This window comes from Phyllobates terribilis, unplaced genomic scaffold (assembly GCF_046119375.1).
Source record: "Phyllobates terribilis strain yellow unplaced genomic scaffold, ASM4611937v1 Scaffold_7__3_contigs__length_470593459, whole genome shotgun sequence".
Lineage (NCBI taxonomy): Eukaryota > Metazoa > Chordata > Amphibia > Anura > Dendrobatidae > Phyllobates > Phyllobates terribilis.
In genome coordinates, this window is record NW_027362767.1 from 342,509,468 (window position 1) to 342,531,768 (window position 22,301).

General features: G+C 41.3%; 1 protein-coding gene and 1 long non-coding RNA gene across 8 annotated transcripts in view; one reads left to right on the forward strand and one right to left on the reverse strand.

The window, feature by feature from the left end:
- Positions 1–15,020, reverse strand: part of LOC141154809 (uncharacterized) — a 29,504-nt gene extending 14,484 nt beyond the window's left edge. Inside the window, exons 1-2 of the long non-coding RNA XR_012247482.1 lie at positions 14,604–15,020; positions 13,954–14,038 (exon numbers count right to left, since the gene is read on the reverse strand). This is a non-coding gene — a long non-coding RNA (uncharacterized lncRNA). The remainder of the gene's footprint in view (positions 1–13,953; positions 14,039–14,603) is intronic.
- SLITRK4 (SLIT and NTRK like family member 4) lies at positions 14,932–21,889 on the forward strand. 7 transcript variants are annotated; one of them, XM_073641237.1, is made up of 4 exons: positions 14,933–15,175; positions 15,313–15,828; positions 16,183–16,319; positions 18,157–21,888. In XM_073641237.1, exon 4 carries the CDS (start codon positions 18,157–18,159, stop codon positions 20,710–20,712), a length of 2,556 nt encoding a protein of 851 aa, XP_073497338.1. In that variant the 5' UTR covers positions 14,933–15,175; positions 15,313–15,828; positions 16,183–16,319; the 3' UTR covers positions 20,713–21,888. The 7 variants fall into 7 exon arrangements, with proteins under 7 accessions (XP_073497340.1, XP_073497341.1, XP_073497338.1 ...); XM_073641239.1 differs by lacking the exon at positions 16,183–16,319 and having other exon boundaries at positions 14,932–15,175; positions 18,157–21,889; XM_073641233.1 differs by having other exon boundaries at positions 15,313–16,319.
- Positions 21,890–22,301: the final 412 nt, after the last annotated feature.

The following is a 22,301-nucleotide window of genomic DNA, read 5'->3' on the forward strand; positions in this document are numbered from 1 at the left end:
GTTGCAGGTAGTGCAGCAAGAAGGCACTCATGTGTGTTGCGCATCCAGGAGCACCAAGTCCCTGTTGTGTTGGTGGCAAGGTAACAATCATGCTTCCTTCCTCTGTCCTCTCCCCCCAAAGTCACACAACAGAAATGTGATCAAGGTCTCCCTCATCTGATGAGTCTTCCATCAGTTCGTCCTCCACTTCTTCCTGGGCTCCTGCACCTTCCTCACTAGTTTGGCTGCTACCATGCGCCCTGGTAAAACCATCTCCCCCACCCTCACATGCCTGCCGCCTTGGTGATGCCGACCGTCTGGACCTTGCAGATTTTAGCCCTTCCGCATACAACTCCTCCTCCTCTACTTCCTCCACCTCCTCTTGTGCCACCACCTGACTCCGAATTCTGTTTAACATGTGCTCCAGCATGTAAATCACCGGAATAGTCATGCTGATAATGGCATCGTCAGCACTAAACATCTTCGTCGCCATTTCAAAACTGTGCAGAAGGGTGCATAGGTCCCTGATCTGAGACCACAACTCCAGCGTGATTTGCCCCACCTCTGAATCTCGTTGGCCCAGGCTATACGTCAGAACGTATTGCACCAGGGCTTGTCGGTGCTGCCACAGTCGCTGCAACATGTGCAGAGTTGAATTCCACCGGGTAGGCACATCGCATTTTAGCCGGTGAAGTGGCAGGCCCAACGACTTCTGTAGAGATGTAAGTCGCTGAGCTGCGGGATGCGAACGGCGGAAGTGAGCACACAGCGACCGTGCCCTCTGCAGAAGGCCATCTAGTCTGGGATAGTGGGCTAAAAATTGCTGGACAACCAGGTTCAACACGTGAGCCATACAAGGCACGTGTGTGACATTGCCCCGGCAAAGGGCCGCACCCAGGTTTGCAGCATTGTCGCACACGGCCTTCCCTGGTTTCAGGTCCAGTGGAGACAACCATTCATGAAATTGGTTCTCCAGAGCTGACCACAACTAATCAGCTGCGTGACTCACATTTCCCAGACATTTCAATGTAAAAACTGCCTGATGACGTTGAGCCCTACTGCCAGCATAGTAAGGAGGTGTGCAGGATCCCTTCTGCACAGTTAGAAAGCTTTTGGCATGACCAGACAGGCTTTGGGTGAAGGTGGAAGACCGAGAGGAGGTTGAGGAGGCAGAAGCAGTGGAGGAACTTTGACATAAAGAGGATTGACGCACAACTTGTGGGGACGGCAAGACTTGGACAGCAGCCCCTTGTCCTGCTGTCACCATAGTTACCCAGTGCCCAGTCAGCGACATGTAACGCCCCTGTCCATGCCTACTCGTCCAAGTGTCTGTGGTGAAATGCACCCTGTCACACACAGAGTTTCTCAAAGAAGCGGTGATGTTGTGTGCGACATGCTGGTGGAGCGCAGGCACACCTTTCTTTGAGAAGTAGTGCCGACTGGGCATCTGGTACTGGGGCACTGCGACGGACATAAGGTCTCGAAAATCCTCTGTGTCCACCAGGCGGAAAGGCAGCATTTCTGTAGCCAAGAGCTTGCAGATGGTGAAATTCAACCTCTTAGCTTTCTCATGTCTAGGAGGAAATGGTCTTTTACTTGTCCACATCTGAGGGACCGAGGGCTGGCTATTGTGCTTAGACGGGGTTGATAAGGGTGTCCCCGGCAAACTGCCGGTCTGTGAGGAAGATGCAGGCGGACATGTTAGGTTGCCTTGATCCAAAGGTGGTGCTATCGATGTCGGACAGCGCTCAACACCAGCTGGTGTTACCACCTCCAAAGAAAATGATGACCTGCCAATCACGCTGGCTGTTGCGGGTAAAGAGGTGGCAGGTCTGCGCCCCAAAACAGGTGTGACTGCTGTCCCCCCAGTCACAGAGGATGAAGAGGCCGCAGATGCACAAGATATGGCAGACGGTGGTTGGCCCGGCCGGCTAGGCCGCATTGTAGCACACTGAGCTTCCCACTGCAACTTATGCTTCATGTCCATGTGCCGGTTCATGCATGAAGTACTCAAACTATGTATTTTTTGGCCTCTACTTAGCTTTTGCTGACAAATGTTACAGATAACACGAGTTGGGTCATCTTTATCGATCTGAAAAAATGCCCAGGCTATGCAAGGCTTAGCACCCATGCGACCTGAAGAGCCACCATGACTTGTGATGAGAGGCAGAGTTGTGTTTGAGGATGCAGTTGTTGACGTGCTTCCAGTACTACGTCTCTGTCCAGGAAGGCGCAACCTGACCTCGTCGTCACTAGCATCTTCCTCCACCTCCTCTGCTGACCTCATCTCTTGGCTGACTGTGGGTTGACAGTAACTGGGATCTCCAACCTCATCATCATCACCCTGTGCGTTATCACACCCGTCGTCCTCAGAGCCAACCTGTTCCTGCCCTTACAAAAAACTAAAGTTGTCGCTCCAATCAGGTATTTGAGTCTTTTCATCGTCTTCCTCATTGTCTCCACCAACAGGAGTTACAGTTTGGGAATGAGGGTCTACATTATGGTCAGAACCTTCTGCGTCTGGTCCTGGATCCGACTCATAAAGATTCTGGGCATCAGTGCAGATCATTTCCTCGTCTGGATTCACAGAAGCGCTGGAGTCGACCTCTGATTCCCAGGCTAAAGTATGAGTAAACAGCTCTGCAGACTCAACCATCTGTTCTATCTCATACTCAGACGGGCAGCTGGAGATTTGGGAGCTGTGAGGAAGCAAGTGCGATTGGGGTGACACCTTTGAGGACTGGAGTATTTGTGATGTTGAAGTTGATGTGGAGGAGAGCCCACTTAAAGGAGCACTTGATATCCGTTGAAGCACCTGCTGTTTTTGTGCCTCATCTGGAATTTGTAGCGATTGGCGTGGCCGTAAGAAAGGGATCTTATCACATTGTCCGCTAAAAGAAGTAGACATTTTAGTTTGGCTGGAAGATGGTCTTTCTTCTGCAGATGTTACTGTTGCTTTAACACCTACCCCACGGACACAACCTTTTTTCCCCTTTCCAACAGCAGCAGGCCTTTTTCCACTCATTTTGGTGGTTAACTAATTCACAACTCTGGAGTTGTTTGCACAAAAAAACAATGGATGGGAACCGAGCAGAGCTGAGTGGCCAAACTGTGGTATTAGGCCAAAACTATTGGCTGGGTTAGATGCAGAAAAAAATTATATTCAATTTGCAACCTGATGGAGGTCTGTATAGATGGATTAATAGAACAAGTCCCACACACAGCTAGAAGCCCAATATTTTTTCAGAGGTAGATGCAGAAAAAAATATATTCAGTTTGCAACCTGATGGAGGTCAGTATAGATGGACTAATACAACAAGTCCCACACACAGCTAGAAGCCCAATATTTTTTCAGAGGTAGATGCAGAAAAAAATATATTCAGTTTGCAACCTGATGGAGGTCAATATAGATGGATTAATAGAACAAGTCCCACACACAGCTAGAAGCCCAATATTTTTTCAGAGGTAGATGCAGAGAAAAATATATTCAGTTTGCAACCTGATGGAGGTCTGTATAGATGGATTAATAGAACAAGTCCCACACACAGCTAGAAGCCCAATATTTTTTCAGAGGTAGATGCAGAAAAAAATATATTCAGTTTGCAACCTGATGGAGGTCTGTATAGATGGATTAATAGAACAAGTCCCACACACAGCTAGAAGCCCAATATTTTTTCAGAGCTAGATGCAGAAAAAAATTATATTCAATTTGCAACCTGATGGAGGTCAGTATAGATGGACTAATAGAATGATGCTATGCCCAAAAGATTTTACTTCACTAGGTGCAGTAAAAAAATTGGTCTTCTATACACAGGTGGTATATCTTGCAACACAGATAGGCTACTCCACTGACTAACACACTCTGCAATAGGCCAAAAAGGATTAGCTTTGCTAGATTCAGCCAAATGCTGTGAAAAAAACTTGCACAGCACTGGCACAGACCTGCCTGGCAAAAACTGATAGGAACTGATGTAACCTAGTCCTGAAAAGGACTCCAATTACAATTAGTCTTTACTCCCACAATCTATCTATTTAAGAGCACAGACCTGCCTGATAAAAGTCGTAGGAAATGCTGTAACCTAGTCCTTAAAAGGACTGCAATCACAACTATTCCCTACTCCCAAGCTATCTGTAGATTTGTGCGAAAATTGGCTTGAAATTAACAAGGTATAGTGCACACAGCAACAGCGGTGCCGTCTAACACGCAGCTGCAGCAGTGAGAAAATGGTGGCGACGGGGAAAATGGCTTGGTCTTATAGGGCAAGGACATGTGACATACACTGCCAATGACACATGCCCTTGCTTGTGTGAAAAAAAGCACTTCGCTCCGTGTGTGCGCTGCTGATAAGCTGACAGATTGCACCTCCCCACTGCAAATGCGGGAAAGAGAAAAAAAAATGGAGATCTTCATTGTTCCTGCAGAGATCCATCCCCTGCCCCTCCCCCCACCCCGCTGTACACTCAAACTGCGTATTAACATTAATTTTCATCATTACTGAGAAAAAATCCAGTTATGATTTTGGTGCACGAACAGTTATCGAACATAACCTCGAACAGCCGAATTTTTCTCAAATTGTTCGTGTTCGCCGAACGGCTCGAACACCGCCCAAAACAGCTCGAATTTGAGATTGGCGAACAGTTCGAGTAGAACAACGCTCATCTCTAGTCACAGGATGCTGGGGCTGCACTCTCTCCTCACAGTGTCCATCACCCCTCCAGGGCCAGTACGTCATCAGGGGGCAGCGCTGCGGTCATTCATACTGCTTCTATCACCAATCTCTGATGACGATTCGTTTTAGGGACAGAGACTACGGTGTTAGAAGAAGTGACTGTGATGCTGACGATAATTGAAGATGTGGTCGCTTCTCGATCACCTCTACTGAACCAGGATCTCATTGGGGGTTTTATAGGTATCGGACAACCCTTTCAAGTTCGTCTTACAAAATAATCCCAGTTCCTTACTTGGGCCCTCAGGAAAATTAATTGTTCACCCCTACTCTATTGTATCATTATTTAATTAATCTTGCATGGACAGGGCTAACATATTCTACAATTTTGTACATAGCTGGCTATCATATACAGCTGTCTTCTTTTTCAATAGGCCTATCTGTATCATATACAGAAAAGGTGGTAATAGCACAAAATGCCCAGAAACGCTCTGACCTGCTTCTTTGATAGCAGTTGTGTCCAATTCTGGATTGCGTCAACCTTATTAGCTTGGGGTTTTATCACGCCCCAGAATACAAAATATCCCAAGTTCTTGGCATCTTCCATCCCCATGGCATATTTCTCTGAGTTGATGGTGAACCCCGCCTTCTTTAAAGCATCATATATCACCTGGACTTTGCCTAGATGGCTTACCCAATCCTGGCTGAAGATCACGATGTCATCCGTGTAGTCCACTGTGTATTTTTTGTGGGGAGCTAGGATTCGGTCCATGACTCCCTGGAAGGTGACTGGAGCTTTTTGCAACCCAAATGCCATCATGACATACTGGAAATAACCATCTGGGCTTGAAAAACCTGTCTTCTTCTTGGCATCTTTGATAGAGGAATCTACCAATACCCTTTTGTGAGTTCCAGAGTGGTAAAATACCTGACTGGCACTAGCCCCTTAATTAGCTTGTCAGCACAGGGCACTGGATATGTGTCAAATTCTGAGACTTCATTCTTGTTCCGGTAGTCATTGCAGAACCGCATTCTTCATCTGGTTTAGGCACCAAAACTATGCGACAGGACCAGCAGCTCTTGGACTCTTCAATGACTTCTAGGTTTAAAATCCGCTTCACCTCATTCGAGATTACCTCTTGGCCTGCTTCAGGAACACTATATGGCTTCAATTTCTCCTGGACAAGAGGCTCTGAGAGGACTTCTTGTTCCACGACTTGAATACAACCCGGCAACTCTGACAACAGCTCTCTGTTCCGATGAAGCAATTCTCAGCACTGCTTCTTCTGGGCCCATGACAGTGTTTCTGGCACCTTGACACAATTCACATCATCTTTGGACTTAGCCACCAAGCATGGAGCTTCTACAAGCTCCCTATATAGCCATGGCCTGATCAGATTGACGTGGTACACGTGGTAAGGCTTCCTTCTCCCCGGTTGTTGGACTTTATAGTTGACATCGCTAATCTTTTCGATCACTTCGCAGGAAGCCCTGCTATACGGCAAGAAATTTACTCCCCACTGTGGGTACCAATACTAGTACCCATTTTCCAGAGCTGAACTGTTTTACCATTGCCGACCCTGTTTAACCCTGATACACTCTTGGCTATGCCTGTAGGAGGTAATCTCTCACAGTGTACATCACTTCAGCAACATGCTCATGTCGTGATGCGACATGCTCCATCACGCTCCTGTAGGATGTAGACTTTGCTTCCTAGGTCTCCTTTGCTATATTCATGAGGCCAGAGGGGTGTCGGCCATACAAAAGCTCAAAAGGGAAAAAACCCGTAGAGATCTGATGAACTTCTCTGATGAAAAATAGCAGATACAGCAGTAGACAGTCCAAGTCTCGGCCGTCCTTCTCTACAATCTTCTTTAGCATGGCCTTCAAGGTTTTATTAAATCCTTCCATGAGACCATCCATCTGTGGGTGCTACAACTATGTCCTGAGTTTTCTGATCTGCAGGTTTTTGCACAAGTCGCTCATTACTTTTGACATAAACGAAGTCCCTTTCTGGAAAAGATATGGACAAGCTCTCAGACGATACCGCCTTTGGGTACCGTTTAATTTAATTGACTACTACTAGGGCATACTGGTGCCCTCTGGCGGGCTTGATCAGAGACTCACTAAATCCATTTCTATGCGATCAAGCAAGACTTAAATGATGGGTAGAGGCCTTAAGGCACTACGAAAGTGAGTGACTGGGGAGGTTATTTGGCAGTTGGGACAGGACCTACAATAATTCTCGATCTCTCTGTGACAGACAGGCCAGTAGAACCTCTGAAGGATACGTTCCTGGATTTTGTCTACCCCGAAGTGGCCACCTAAGACATGAGTATGGCTCATGTCTAATACACTGCGTCTTTTGGTCCCAATACCAGCAACTGCTTGATCACCGCACGCCTCTGCTTGGTGACACATTATAATAATTCCCCATTGATAGCAAAATAAGGATATCGGGTATTGGCCACAGCTCTTGAGCAACCACATTTAGTACAGTTACATTATCAAATGCTCCTTTAAAAGTTAGGTCCCTGAGTTGGGTGGTCCCAAAGTTTCCACCAGACACCTCCAGCTCTGGGATGTTGGCTTTAGGGGATGCTGCCTCATCCTGATTGCCAACCAAAACACAAAAAAGAAACCCATCATACTCGAGTTTTCTTTCAGGGTGACCTGTCTGTCGCCTGAGTAACCAGACAAGCCAACTTTCCCCCACAAGTCCCAAAGTAAGGCAAAGTCCTGCCCTATTGTCACAGAGTGTAATAAGTCCTTGACTATTCAACCATAGAGTATATATATATATATATATATATATATATATATATATATATATATATAAATATACAGTGCTGGCCAAAAGTATTGGCACCCCTGCAATTCTGTCAGATAATACTCAGTTTCTTCCTGAAATTGATTGCAATCACAAATTATTTGATATTATTCTCTTCATTTAATTTGTCTTCAATGAAAAAAACACAAAAAGAATTGTCCTAAAGCCAAATTGGATATAATTCCACACCAAACCTAAAAAATGGGGTGGACAAAAGTATTGGAACCCTTTGAAAAATCATGTGATGCTTCTCTAATTCGTGTAATTAACATCACCTGTAACTTACCTGTGGCACCTAACAGGTGTTGGCAATAACTAAATCACACTTGCAGCCAGTTAACATGGATTAAAGTTGACTCAACCTCTGTCCTGTGTCCTTGTGTGTACCACATTGAGCATGGAGAAAAGAAAGAAGACCAAACAAATGTCTGAGGACTTGAGAAACCAAATTGTGAGGAAGCATGAGCAATCTCAAGGCTACAAGTCCATCTCCAAAGAACTGAATGTTCCTGTGTCTTCCGTGCGCAGTGTCATCAAGAAGTTTAAAGCCCATGGCACTGTGGCTAACCTCTCTAGATGTGGACGGAAAAGAAAAATTGACGAGAGATTTCAACGCAAGATTGTGCGGATGGTGGATAAAGAACCTTGACTAACATCCAAACAAGTTCAAGCTGCACTGCAGTCCGAGGGTACAACAGTGTCAACCCGTACTATCCGTCGAAGTCTGAATGTAAAGAGACTGTATGGTAGGATACCCAGGAAGACCCCACTTCTTACCCCGAGACATAAAAAAGCCAGGCTAGAGTTTGCCAAAACTTACCTGAGAAAGCCTAAAACGTTTTGGAAGAATGTTCTCTGGTCAGATGAGACAAAAGTAGAGCTTTTTGGGAAAAAGCATCAACATAGAGTGTATAGGAAAAAAAGAGAGGCATTCAAAGAAAAGAACACGGTCCCTATAGTCAAACATGGCGGAGGTTCCCTGATGTTTTGGGGTTGCTTTGCTGCCTCTGGCACTGGACTGATTGACCGTGTGCATGGCATTATGAAGTCTGGAGACTACCAACAAATTTTGCAGCATAATGTAGGACCCAGTGTGAGAAAGCTGGGTCTCCCTCAGAGGTCATGGGTCTTCCAGCAGGACAATGACCCAAAACACACTTCCAAAAGCACTATAAAATGGTTTGAGAGAAAGCACTGGAGACTTCTAAGGTGGCCAGCAATGAGTCCAGACATAAATCCCATAGAACACCTGTGGAGAGATCTCAAAATGGCAGTTTGGAGAAGACACCCTTTAAATATCAGGGACCTGGAGCAGTTTGCCAAAGAAGAATGGTCTACAATTCCAGCAGAGCATTGTAAGAAACTCATTGATGGTTACCGGAAGCGGTTGTTCTCAGTTATTTTGGCTAAAGGTTGTGCAACCAAGTATTAGGCTGAGGGTGCCAATACTTTTGTCCGGCCCTTTTTTGGAGTTTTGTGTGAAATGATCAATGATTTGATTTTTGCTTCATTCTCTTTTGTGTTTTTTCCTTGCAAGCAAATTAAATGTAGAGAATAATACCAAAGAATTTGTGATTGGAATCATTTTCAGGAAGAAACTGAGTATTATCTGACAGAATTGCAGGGGTGCCAATACTTTTGCCAGCACTGTACATATATACATATATATACATACAAACAAAACAATACAGCAGCTCACTGTAAACAATAAGTTGTACGCAAACATTGAATATATGAAATTTGGACTACATTATTTTAATATGGAATATAATTATAAAAATGTAAGTACTTGGCATATAGATTGGCCAATTCATGAGAGCCAATCCATCAACCACGGCAAGGTGACCTTTCTTTGATGGTATTCTAAACGTGATGTTTATCAAATATGCCTCTACAGGGCTATAATCCTACAAATTTTAACACTAGGACTACTGGACTCGTGACCCCGCCTAGAACTACTGAAAGGAGTCATTTTGACTTCTTGCTTGTTTTCGTTTATTTTTAGAGTTTCATTTGTGGTTATTTATTAATAATTATATTTTTTGTAATGTATTATTATTGTGAGATCCAACAGTAATGCTTTTGATTGTTTTTTTCTGCTTTTCTTATTTTTCTACAGAAAATAACAATAATTATAATAGACGTTTTTCAAACATTTTTTTTTATTCAAGTGCACACATATAAACAACAACTGAAGAAAAAGCAGAGAAAATGTAGGTGGAGGAGCATAAAAATGAAAATATGGCGCAGAATTCACCTTCTAAACATTTGGTGTTTCGCATTTTAGGCATTGCCTTTGATTTATGGCAGTACATTGCCCACACAAAGACTTACCACAAGTCTTACAATTTCCGACAGATCTATTTTTCTTGCACTTTTCTTTGATCTGGCAAAATTTTGTTTGAACCATCACTTCTGAGCATGTAGAAACTTGGGACGTGGAACCCTTTTCCCTATCTGTGACATAAGGACCACTCAACTCTCTCACAAGCGTTTGCAAAAATGCCTTGCGTGACATTTTTTGGTGGGTAATCTCCTTGAATATTATCCATGCATTTATACCCGCAAAGTCTAAGGCATTTTCAAATGCATGAACAGGCCATCTCCTTGTGCATGTTCGTGTGGTATATTTTCGTGCCATCTGATCCACTACATCTACTCCATATTTTGTTTCATTGTAAAACTTTACAGTTTCTGGAGTTTTTTTAGCGGAATCAGACGCAACAACAACATCTGGATGGACGGAACTCAAAATGACAACATTTTTGTTGGGCTTTCCTTGATATACTGTAAGTGTAAAATTGTCTTCATTTCTAAACACTTTAGTGTTGTACAATTCCTCTTTCATGGATTTTATTTCTTTAGGCACTTCTCGCCTTATCTTGTTCAGTGTTCCCACGATGGTTGTTCCTTTGCTTTTTAGCTGTTTAGCTAATTTTACTGAAGTAAAATAATTATCGGTTGTAACATTGCGACCTTTTTTCAAAAACGGGTCCAATAACTTCATTACCACATGGTCAGCTAAACGGTCCTCAGCACGGCGTGTGTCATCTTTGCCTAGATAAGGGAAGCCATTTGCCAGATATTTGCTCCTCTTATCAACAGCTAGCCAATATTTGTGGCCATATTTATCTGGTTTGGAAGGCATGTACTGCGTGAATGGACACCTAGTTTTGCTTGGGAAAAGTTGCTCATCCACCATTATGTATGGGCCAGGTTTGTAACACGCAATACAATTTTCATTAAACCTGTCCCACACAGTAGAAAATAGAGCAAACTTGTCCGTTTGCAGTCTCTCCGATCGAGTAGATTTCTCATCAAATCTGAGAAACCTCATAATTTCAACAAAGCGGTCCCTAGACATTGTCGCTTTGCAAAACGGTATTCCCCAGTCATTACACCAAATACTGCTAATCGAGTGACGGTTCGTGCCAGATATTCCACGAGCATAGAATATCGCAATGAATGCATCTAGCTCCTCATCAGATAGAGTTTGTTCAGCATTACACAGTAATACAAGCAGGTAAAACACAAGGAAAATGTGAAAAGTTGACATGTAAATTGAACTACATCTATATGAACATCAGGGTAAATAAGACAGAGTGAAAAAATTATGCACAAAACTTTATAGCAACATTTAGTGACAAAAGGACCTCAAAATATAGTAGGGAGTCAAAATGACTCCCTTCAGTAGTTCTTGGTAAATTTTGAAAAAAACGCGCAAATTTTTCACCAAAATTATTTATTCTCACAAAATCTTTTTTCACATCATATTTGAGGAAAAGTCACCGAGTTTCAAGCCGGAATTCTGAAAAATGTAGTCATAGAAGAGAAATAAAAAACGAAAGGAGTCAAAATGACTCCATCAGTAGTTCTAGTGTTAAGAGCAGTTAGGCACAATAATATAGGTACATTATATATGTGGATTACGCCACAAATTGTGGTTTTAGCAATCCACCGAAAAGTAAAGAACCACTCCAAAATGACATTTACATTGGGGTCAAGTTATGGGAGATACAGACAAGCACCTATAACAAATAGAATAGATATAAAAAAGGGGATAGCGCCAGAGTACCTAATTTTTTTGGATCAAGAGGTCCTAGTCTTTGTTGTTTCCAGTGCGGACACTGTCTCGTCTGCTCCAATGTCCTTCTCAGTACCACCTTCCACTCTGCTGATGGTAATAAACATTTTCAAATCAATCAACCTTTATCCTGTAGCAGTACGAATGTGATATACTATGTGACTTGTGACTGCCCTAAGTTTTATGTGGGTTTTACTTCTAGAGAACTAAGAGTCTGGGTGCGGGAACATGTGAAGGACATTGGCGGGCCGAGACAGTGGCTGAGACAGTGGCAGAAATTTCAAAATTAAAAACTGTTCTCCATCATTTTAGAAGCCATCACAATTGCAACCCTCAATCCTTTATGATACGAGGCATTGATGTTGTCCATGGTTGATTAAAGGTGGTAATATCAAAAAATTTCTCTCCCAATGAGAAACTAAATGGATTGTGACACTTGGCACACAATGATTCCAGGTGGACTAAACAAAACAGTTTTGCGTCCTTTCTATATATATTTTCAATTTTTGTACTTTCCCCCCTTTTTTAACTTTAAGTGTTTTTATTTCTTGTTTTTCATTTCATTATCTTTGTTTCCTGCAGACCATTAATATAGGATTGATTTATTGTTTCCTTTGGAGTCTCTTTGGATCCATCTACACAATTTAATGGATGAGGACATCCTGAAGCACCAATGCTGGCACTCATCACGAAAGCACAGCAATATGGACAGTTAGAGTATGTGCACACGATCAGTATTTGCTGCGGATTGTCCAATCCGCAGAGGCCAGGTGTTACAGCATAGTGGATGGGATTTGCAGAAATCCCATGTCCACTATGCGTCTCCGTACACCTGCGGAAACTGACATGCGCCGCGTCTTTACAGACCGCAGCATGTCAATTTCTCCTGCGTGTCCGCATGCGGGCTTTCCCCATAGATCTAACCTCTATGGGGAAAGTCCGCATGTGGAAAAAAGAAAGCCTCCACTCATTAGCATATTGAGCGGAAGCCGCTGATGGCTTCTCAGCAGCGTTGAGGCCGCAGGCGGTGAGACATCATATGCACATACCGCTATACAGCTTAATTTATATCTATGTGCTTGTGAAGCTTTTTATATATATATATATATATATATATATATAAATATATTATTTTATAGGAGGCACCTTTTGGCAAGTATGGCCTGGTCACTATCATTTATATACTTACGAAAATTAATATTTCTTAAAGATATGAATTTTTCATTGTTTGTGCTGCTCTTCTTAAGGAATGTGAGTCAAACCAGAAAAACAGAATACTTTTTAAATCGCCTGGTGTCATTGATTGTCATTTCTGTGCCTCATTCCTCAAACTAAAGGTGCAAATAGAGGGCAACTCAGAGGCTTTTACTAGATACTTACAACATTTGTGTACACATATATACTGAATTGGATTGTATTCAACACAAATGTTTTAAGTATCCAGTATCCATTTGCACCTTTATTTTGAGGAATGAGGCACAGAAATGAGAACCAATGACACCAGGCAATTTAAAAAGTATTCTGGTTTTCTGGTTTGACTCACACTCCTTAAGGAGAGCAGCACAAACAATGAAAAATTCATAGCTTTAAGAAATATTAATTTTCGTACGTAAATAAATGATAGTGACCAGGCCATACTTGCCAAAGGGTGCCTCCTATAAAATAATAAAGCAGATGATTATTTTAACACTGCTGCCTGCAGGGGGAGCCAGCACAATGCTCTCTCTAATAGTGGGTATGAAGAAGAGGGATGAGTAGAAGGAATTAGTTTGATGTAAGACTGACTCCATGTCCCTTATGTATAGTACAATATTCTAAGAAAGAGCTGCACTAGAATCTTACCTGGGGCTTAGCAGTCAGATGTTATCAGAGTGTTTGGTAGAAATCCAGCAGTCATCGTGCTTTGCTTATAAAGCTACTGTCATACATGGATATATTCAGGCAATGCAGATTGTGCTCAGTATTTAACATAGATCACGATGCAATGGCTGTGAGATGCAATCCAGTTAACCCTTCTCAGTCATCAGAGAGCGTGAGACGCAGGCAGGGTGACCAACAACTGCATATCTCATCTACTTAAATCCCTTTTTTATGATTATATCTATACCCCGCCTTAGTTCCGTTCCTATCTGCCTTAACCATTTCACCTCCATAAGACACTTAAACCATCACTTTCCTAAGCCAATTTTAAAACTAAGTGCTTTGTCTCTAGAGGTTAAATCTCAATCTCTGCAATAACCTTTTAGTATTTAACCTCTACGTCGCCCCCCCCCCCCCCACATACATTCTCTTGCCAACACATTTGCTTTTTCTTCCTGACTCCAAGCCTTTAATGCCAGCTTCCCTATAATTCACCTTCTCCAGTGCTTAACCCCTCCAAAGTCAGCCCTTACCACAATTCTTCAGAAGGAGTATTCATTGCTTCATCACCTGCCATCCCACAGCGTACAGGATTCTCTTAAGGCTCGACTGTAAAACCTTTAGTGGGGAGTGAACATATTTACTTGCAGTGCCAGTGTACATAAAAATTTTCTATTAGCATTAGAAAGATATTTACCGGCTAGAATAATCCTTAATGGAGGTTATTATTGTGTTATTTGTAGCAGGAAGAAAGGGGTAAATGTAACTATTATTTGCTAATAGAACAGAAGACACAAAAACATCAAATATTTACAGTAAATACATAATATCCTCTCTATCCTTATCCTAAGACAAGCTGCAATAATGCTTAGATCTATATGCATATTCTCCCCATAGTATTTCCTGTATTCTAGCAGAATTGGCACAATGTTAGTATTCAGGCTGGATAAGAGCTTGTTGCAGAGCTGGCAGGCTCAACTATTTAAATATTGCATCAATTCCTTTGCATTTACAGCAATGCCAGGAGGATGAGTGCTAAGGTGCCATGTTTTGGCAAGGTTTGCAGGCTCACATTACAGATATTAGTAAAAAGCCGGTGAAAGACATATTTGTATTTTGCAGAGAGCTGCACCTATTATATCATTATAAATATTGAGGAGGAAGAAAAAAAAGCCAAAAATACCTTTGCCCATCATTGTTCTGCACATAGCTCCATTGGATGCAATGTGATCCCCAAACACCTGCCTGACCAAGCACAGCAGGGGGAGTCCCAGTCCAGCTCTGCAGCTCGATCCCAATAAACTCAACAGCAAAATGACATCAATAATGAATGATCTGAACACTCAATCTTGATCCAGTGGATCCATAAAGGTGTTTTTTTTTCTTTCTACCCAGCAGGGGCTGCAGTTCTGCGTTTTATGCATTATGCATTTTCCAATTCTGCTCTAGGAGACTCACCCTCTTAAGCAAGATTTCAAAATCACCTGCAGTTTGCTCTATGTGGGCTTGTATTTATTTATTGAAAGGGATCGATTGATATGTGTTGAGATTGTGGTCCTGTGTGAGAGCATATACTGTGTGTGTGTGACAGAAAAGAAAAAGAGAGGGGGAGAGGGGGAGAAGAAGAGGAGGGGGTGATAGAGAGGCAGTGAGAGAGAGAGAGAGCTTGAGGAGCAGGGAGAAGTCCACATCTCTTGGAGACAATCACAAAATGCAGAACATTTTCATTTCCTTACATGGATCCGGATTTTAAAGGTAAGAAAACAAAATAGAATGAGGACATTTCTTCTGCTTAGGCTTTCTAGAATGATTTCACATAGGCATAGCAAGGCTTGCTGGGTTTTACTTAGACTACAGCATCATTAAAATAAGGTGATGTTCTTCTTTTCCAGCCAGGCAGCTCCAGCTTTTCCCTCAACTGGATTCTTCATCAAATATGTGTGCTAATACTTGCATTATTTTCCATTGCTGGATTAATACAGATTAGGGAATTAAAATATCCTTAAAAGAAAATCGAAGCAAAAAAAAAAAACCCTGATAACCATGCAAGGACTTTCTAGATCCTCCTGCAAAAGGATTGTCAGCATGCATTTAGGAAAGTCCCTCATATGTAGCTCATTGTAGTGTATGTGACTGCTATCATTTCTTGGTTCCTTGGCTTCCTCCTAAAGGCATTTCTTGTTTGGATCTAGAAGCTGAAAGGGTTACTTCATGGATTTTCTTTGTGACTGATCGTTGGAAAAAGGGATCTGTCCTCCATCGGCAGCGAATGATCTCCCACTCCCTCCCCCCCTCCTCTTTTAACCACCAGACACATCCAGCAGCTATCTGACTTGAGAGACCCTTTCTATAAGCCTGACATTCGCCACCAGCAAATATTATCCCATGGAAACACAGAAGACTAGAAAGTAAGAGCTTTTTTTTTTTTTTAACCTAGTGGGAGTCTCTTTGATGCAGATCTTATGACCCTCTCTTGCAATCCCATGCCCTCTGATCACACTGTGGACTCCCCTTTGCAGCCCAGACACAGGAGAGACACAGCAAGTTGGACCTGCCCCAGACCCTTGCATCCTCCAGCATCCACTCACATCATGGGTACCACTTAATTCATTCAAGGCTACCTGTTCCTGATTAGGAGGCTACAGAGACTAGAGAAGGATAGATTGCTTGCTATTGTCTCATGTATCACTGGCAGGAACGGAATTGTTTCAGGAGCATTTTATTACCTGCATGATCTTCTCATGGGTATCCCTCTCCCACAGCCCTGGAACATCTTCTGGAGGAGATATCTGATTGAGGACAAGAGCACCCAGCAGGAGCAGAGACCATGCTGCGGCAAAGCATTGCAGTACTAATCAGTACTATCACAAACCTCAGGCATTTGCCACTGATATCATAGGTACTGCTGTCTAACACTGACCTATCCTTCTGCATGTGTTGTCTTTCTCTCTGTGCATTCTCCTTCTCTTTCCATCTTATCTGAGCGAAAATGTGAAAGCAGCATGTGCTATCTGTGAAAACTGGGAGTTATAACTATTTAGCAGGTTGCTGTGGTGTAAATGGTGGAGAGCTGATGCACTGCTAACATGCATGTATGAGTTGGCTGGGTGATAGCCGAGGTGGTGCATGCACAATATACAGATAGTTCAGACTCATGAATGTGAAATATACTGGAAGATGAGGAATGATAGAACGTGTAAACCGTAACTGCGATGTATGTGTATATATGGAGATTAGTTCTAGTTGGGATCATGGATGTGGAATATTGTGATCACTTCGATGGGCAGAATTTATTAAGATCATAGATGATTTGGAGATTTAGGATGCAAGCTGATAAAAAAAAGTAATAGCAAAGATACATGTACGTCGATCAAATTGATATTTGGGGAGAAAATCGTAAAAGCTTAGATATATGTAAGCAGATGAACTCCTGCGTAATTAATATAGTGATAGCTGGGTTACATGTATGTCGTGATGATTGGGTACATACATACAATGATAAGCTATAGGGGTAGCTTAGATGTCGGATAATTGGATACATGTATATGGAATGTCTCAGATCAGTATAAATGGTAGATTCGTGTTTGTTAAAGATAGGCTTATCGGAGAATGAGGAGAGATACATGTATGTGGACTACATTAATATCTGTAGTGCGTGTATGTAGACGGTAGCCCAGATGTACATAGAACAATTGGCATCATGTATGTAGATAGAGTGTTGATGGAAGGTTTGCAGAGTATATAAAAACTTGGATGCACATATTTTAAATAAGCTAATAGTTGATATTGTGTTTATAGAATATAGAGAACATAGTAATGTAGTTGATATCATGTATGTAGAATATAGTAATATAGTTGATGTTGTGTATGTAGAATACAGTAATATAGTTGATATCATGTATGTAGAATATAATAATATAGTCAATATCATGTAGGTAGAATACAGTAATATAGTTGATATCATGTATGTAGAATATAATAATATAGTCAATATCATGTAGGTAGAATATAGTAATATAGTTGATATCAGGTATGTAGAATATAGTAATATAGTTGATTTCATGTATGTAGAATATAGTAATAGCCGAGTTGTATGTATATCCCATTTAATGATGGCAAAATCATGTCTTCTTTAATGTTGCTGTTGCCAACATGGATATGCAGACTATAAGGAATTCCACTTGAAAGTTTAGCCAGTTTACGGACCTATATCCAGTATGACACAATCTCTAGCACTCTTACCTCTGCATGACAGCATAATATTTACCAGCAGGCTTAAAGACTAGCTATAATCATTTTCTGAAACCGTTGGCTTTGTGATGTGTGTTTGGAAATAGTTAATGTCTATTCTGTATTACTGATTGTGTTTGATATTGTGTTACAATGCCTTATATACACACATGCCCATCATTACACACAATAGTGTTGGCTAACCTCACAATAAGTACATTGTATTAACTACGATATGTCGTGTCATGTAGAGTACTGAGAGTACATACTATACCCATGCTTATATACTATGGTATGGGTACTAGGTGTGGGAGGGATAGGAGAGAATACTTCCATATTTCCATTAAGGGATAAAACATATATCTAATGCAGCATAGTGGGTATTTTATGTGCCTACACTCATGCCTGTACTGATACATACACATTACACATGCACACAGTCACACGTATCTGTTTTATTTATATACAGACTGGTTGTATTAAGACAGTGTCTTTCTGTTTATTAGATGATTTACCCCAGCAGTCTGAGATCCTATTGTCACTGCCTGAAGATGTTTCTGTGGCTTTTCCTCTTCCTCTCCACCCCAATCTCCTCCACCAACCCGGACTCAGAACTCACCCAGGAGATTTGCAATGTCTGCTCTTGTCTATCAGTAGAAAATGTCCTATATGTCAACTGTGAAAAAGTGGCAGTGTACAGACCCAACCAGCTGAAGCCCCCGCAGTCCAATTTCTATCACTTGAACTTTCAGAATAATCTTTTGATCATTCTGTACCCTAATACGTTCCTTAATTTTACTCATGCTGTATCCCTGCAACTGGGCAATAACAAACTGCAGAATATCGAGGGAGGAGCTTTCATGGGTCTCAGTGCATTAAAACAGTTGCACTTGAACAATAATGAATTAAAGATCCTGAGGGCTGACACTTTCCTAGGCATAGAGAACTTGGAGTATCTCCAGGCTGACTACAATTTAATCAAGTATATTGAGCGGGGAGCCTTCAATAAGCTACACAAGCTGAAAGTCCTCATTTTAAATGACAATCTCATTGCTGCACTGCCTGACAATATATTTAGGTTTGCCTCCTTAACTCATTTGGACATTAGAGGAAATAGAATCCAGAAGATGCCCTACATAGGTGTCCTGGAGCACATTGGGAGGGTTGTGGAGCTGCAGCTGGAAGATAACCCTTGGAATTGTACGTGTGATTTGCTGCCTCTAAAAGCTTGGCTGGAAAACATGCCATACAATATCTACATCGGAGAGGCAATTTGTGAGACGCCTAGTGATCTATATGGAAGATTATTAAAAGAGACTAATAAACAAGAGCTATGCTCTATGGGCACTGGTAGTGACTTTGACGTACGGATATTGCCTCCATCCATGGAGACAACATTCACCACTCCCGGGGGACATACTGCACAAACATCACAAAATCGTCTGGTCACAAAACCTCCAAAAACAACCAACCCATCCAAAAACTCTGGCATCGTATCTGGCAAATCTGTATCCAACCACAGCCTCAGCCAGATTGTATCATATCAGACCAGAGTGCCCCCCTTATCACCTTGTCCATCTCCATGTGTTTGTAAAACCCATCCTTCTGATCTGGGATTAAGTGTTAACTGTCAGGAAAGGAATGTATATTCATTAGCTGAGCTGGTACCTAAACCCATAAATGCAAAGAAACTTCACGTCAATGGGAATTACATCAAACAAGTAGAACAAACAGACTTTGCAGAATTTGAAGGTCTGGATCTACTTCATTTAGGAAGCAATCAATTAACAACTATTCAAGGAAATGTCTTCTGTAATCTCACTAACCTAAGGAGGCTTTATCTGAATGGAAACCAAATTGAACGCCTCAGCCCCGAGATTTTTGCTGGTTTGCACAATCTGCAGTACCTCTACCTGGAATACAATGTAATAAGAGAAATATTGGGGGGGACCTTTGAATCCATGCCAAATCTTCAGCTGCTGTATTTAAATAACAACCTTCTAAGAAGCCTGCCAGCTTATATTTTTTCCGGAGTACCCCTGGCAAGGCTTAACATAAGAAATAATCATTTCATGTACTTGCCTGTAAGTGGCGTTCTTGACCAACTCAAATCTCTCACACAGATTGATCTGGAAGGAAACCCGTGGGACTGCACTTGTGATTTAGTTGCTTTGAAACTGTGGCTGGAAAAACTCACTGAAGGTATTGTCATGAAGGAGGTCAAATGTGAGACACCGGTGCAGTTTGCAAATATTGAGCTGAGATCACTGAAAAATGAAATTTTGTGCCCCAAACTGATTAACAAGCCACCCACGCAGTACACCAGCCCTATTCCCCCAATCACTTTTACAACTCCATTGGGTCCCATGAAAAGCCCCCCAGGTGGACCCGTCCCTTTATCTATTTTAATACTTAGTATTTTAGTAGTGCTTATATTAACTGTATTTGTTGCATTTTGCCTCCTTGTTTTTGTCTTGAGACGTAATAAAAAACCCACAGTTAAGCATGAAGGCATTGGGAATCAGGAGTGCAGTTCTATGCAGCTCCAACTAAGGAAGCATGACCAGAAAGCCCTTAAGATGGATGGTATATCTGCAGAAACCTTTTTTCCACAGACCATTGAACAGATGAGTAAGAGTCACACTTGTGGCATAAGGGATGCTGAAATGGGATTTCCATTTTCTGATCACCAAGGGCAAAAAGGGGTCCTCAGGATCATGACTGACAAAGACAGAGATTCATTGCATGGGGATTCTAAAAAAAGACTTAGCACAATCGATGAACTGGATGAATTTTTCCCAGGAAGAGACTCCAATTTATTTATCCAGAATTTTTTAGAAAGTAAAAAAGAATACAATAGCATAGGAGTCAGTGGCTTTGAAATACACTATCCTGAAAAGCTACAAGATAAAAAATGCAAGAAATCTTTAATAGGTGGAAACCACAGTAAAATTGTAGTAGAGCAGAGAAAGAGTGAATATTTTGAACTCAAAGCCAAACTTCAAGGCACACCCGATTACTTACAAGTGCTTGAAGAACAAACTGCATTGAGCAAAATGTAGGTCAGAGTAATCCTTAATAGAGACAATAATTCAATGATGAAAAGTGCCTTTGTAGACTTAAACTTCCAAATATATAGGCATAGATGCAGGTGATTTCAGGAGTGTCCAGTTGCTTATGGTTGCATATGTTGAAGAAATTTCTTTGTAGGTTCTAATTTTTCAGAACATCTCCTTTCTGGATCTCTAGGATTGCACCAGACACTATTGCCAAAGGGATACTTTGCTCTTATTATGACATAATTATCCTCATCCCGAGAGGCATCTCCTGTATATTTTGTACCCAAATGCAAAACTTCTATTCCCCCGTGATTGGTAATTGCAACAAAAACTGTTTCCAGTTGAAGGTATCTCTACTTTTAAGATTACTTTCTAATGGATAAGGCTGGTGGAAATGTTTGGGTTAATGTCTAAAATTTAAACAGTAATCTCAGACGAGTCAAAGCATGCAAAGGAACGCCAGTATCTTTAAGAAAATAGAGTCAAATTTCCGATAATCTTTAACTAGGTAAAAGAGGTAAAAAGTCATGTGCATAAACCATGCTTTACAATTCTACAAAAAAAGAGAAATTCAGTCACTTGAACCATTACTTGTCTACACCTTAAAAAAAGAATATGAATATATTTCACGATTATTTAACAATATTTTTTTTTCTTCTGCAAAATGTGAATCGAGTGAAAGCTTCTATATAAGAAAACAGAATTATCATTATTTGCAATCTGGTCGGTTGCATTGATTTTCTGGATATGCTTGCTATGTGAGCGGGGTATAAAATATTTTTTTAAATAGAAAACAAATTCATATACATGAAATACTTTGTATACTAAATAGAAAAAAAAATCTATGTACTCCTTAATATGTATTTAAATGCCTGACTTGTTTCTGTGATCACAATGCATTAATCTTTAAAAGTTAAACATTGAGATATACCAAACCGATACAGGAAATGATTGATGTGTAAACATGACTTGATATAATGTGATCAGGTACAAAAATAAAGGTTGTCCACCGACATTTTTGTGACTCGTTTGACTTATCGGTCATAGCTTTGGAGTTTAGCGCCACACTCAATTTACACAGTTGTATAAGTCAGATTTGGAGCTATTACGTAATAGATGGAGCAAAAGGAGACATGATAGTGATCCAATGTATCACTTTTGTTATTAGGTGGTTTTATGTGGTTAAATAGGGTGTGCACCTTTTTTTCTGTGTATTTATTATACTTCTGGGATCAAGTGTGCAATTTGTGAAAATTGTCTTTTGGAATGCAAATTGGTATGAATATTAAGACTAAATCCCAGTCTCCAATAATACAGTAATTGCCATGCACTGCATTAGAGTATTTGCTGTTCTATCTCTGTTGTGAGTCTCAGATGGTTGGTTAAGATTATGGGAATTTTGATTGTTGGGCTGCAGCGTTAGCTGTGTACATTTTTTATGCAGATTGCTGAAATGTACAGTAAAGACTAATATCAGCATATGCTTCACATACACCTCTGGGTCTCCATCTGTCATGATATACCTGTGCTAGCATGCCTTTCCATGTGATAAGACTTCAGTGTTTGGTATATCAGGAGGTGAATATTAACAT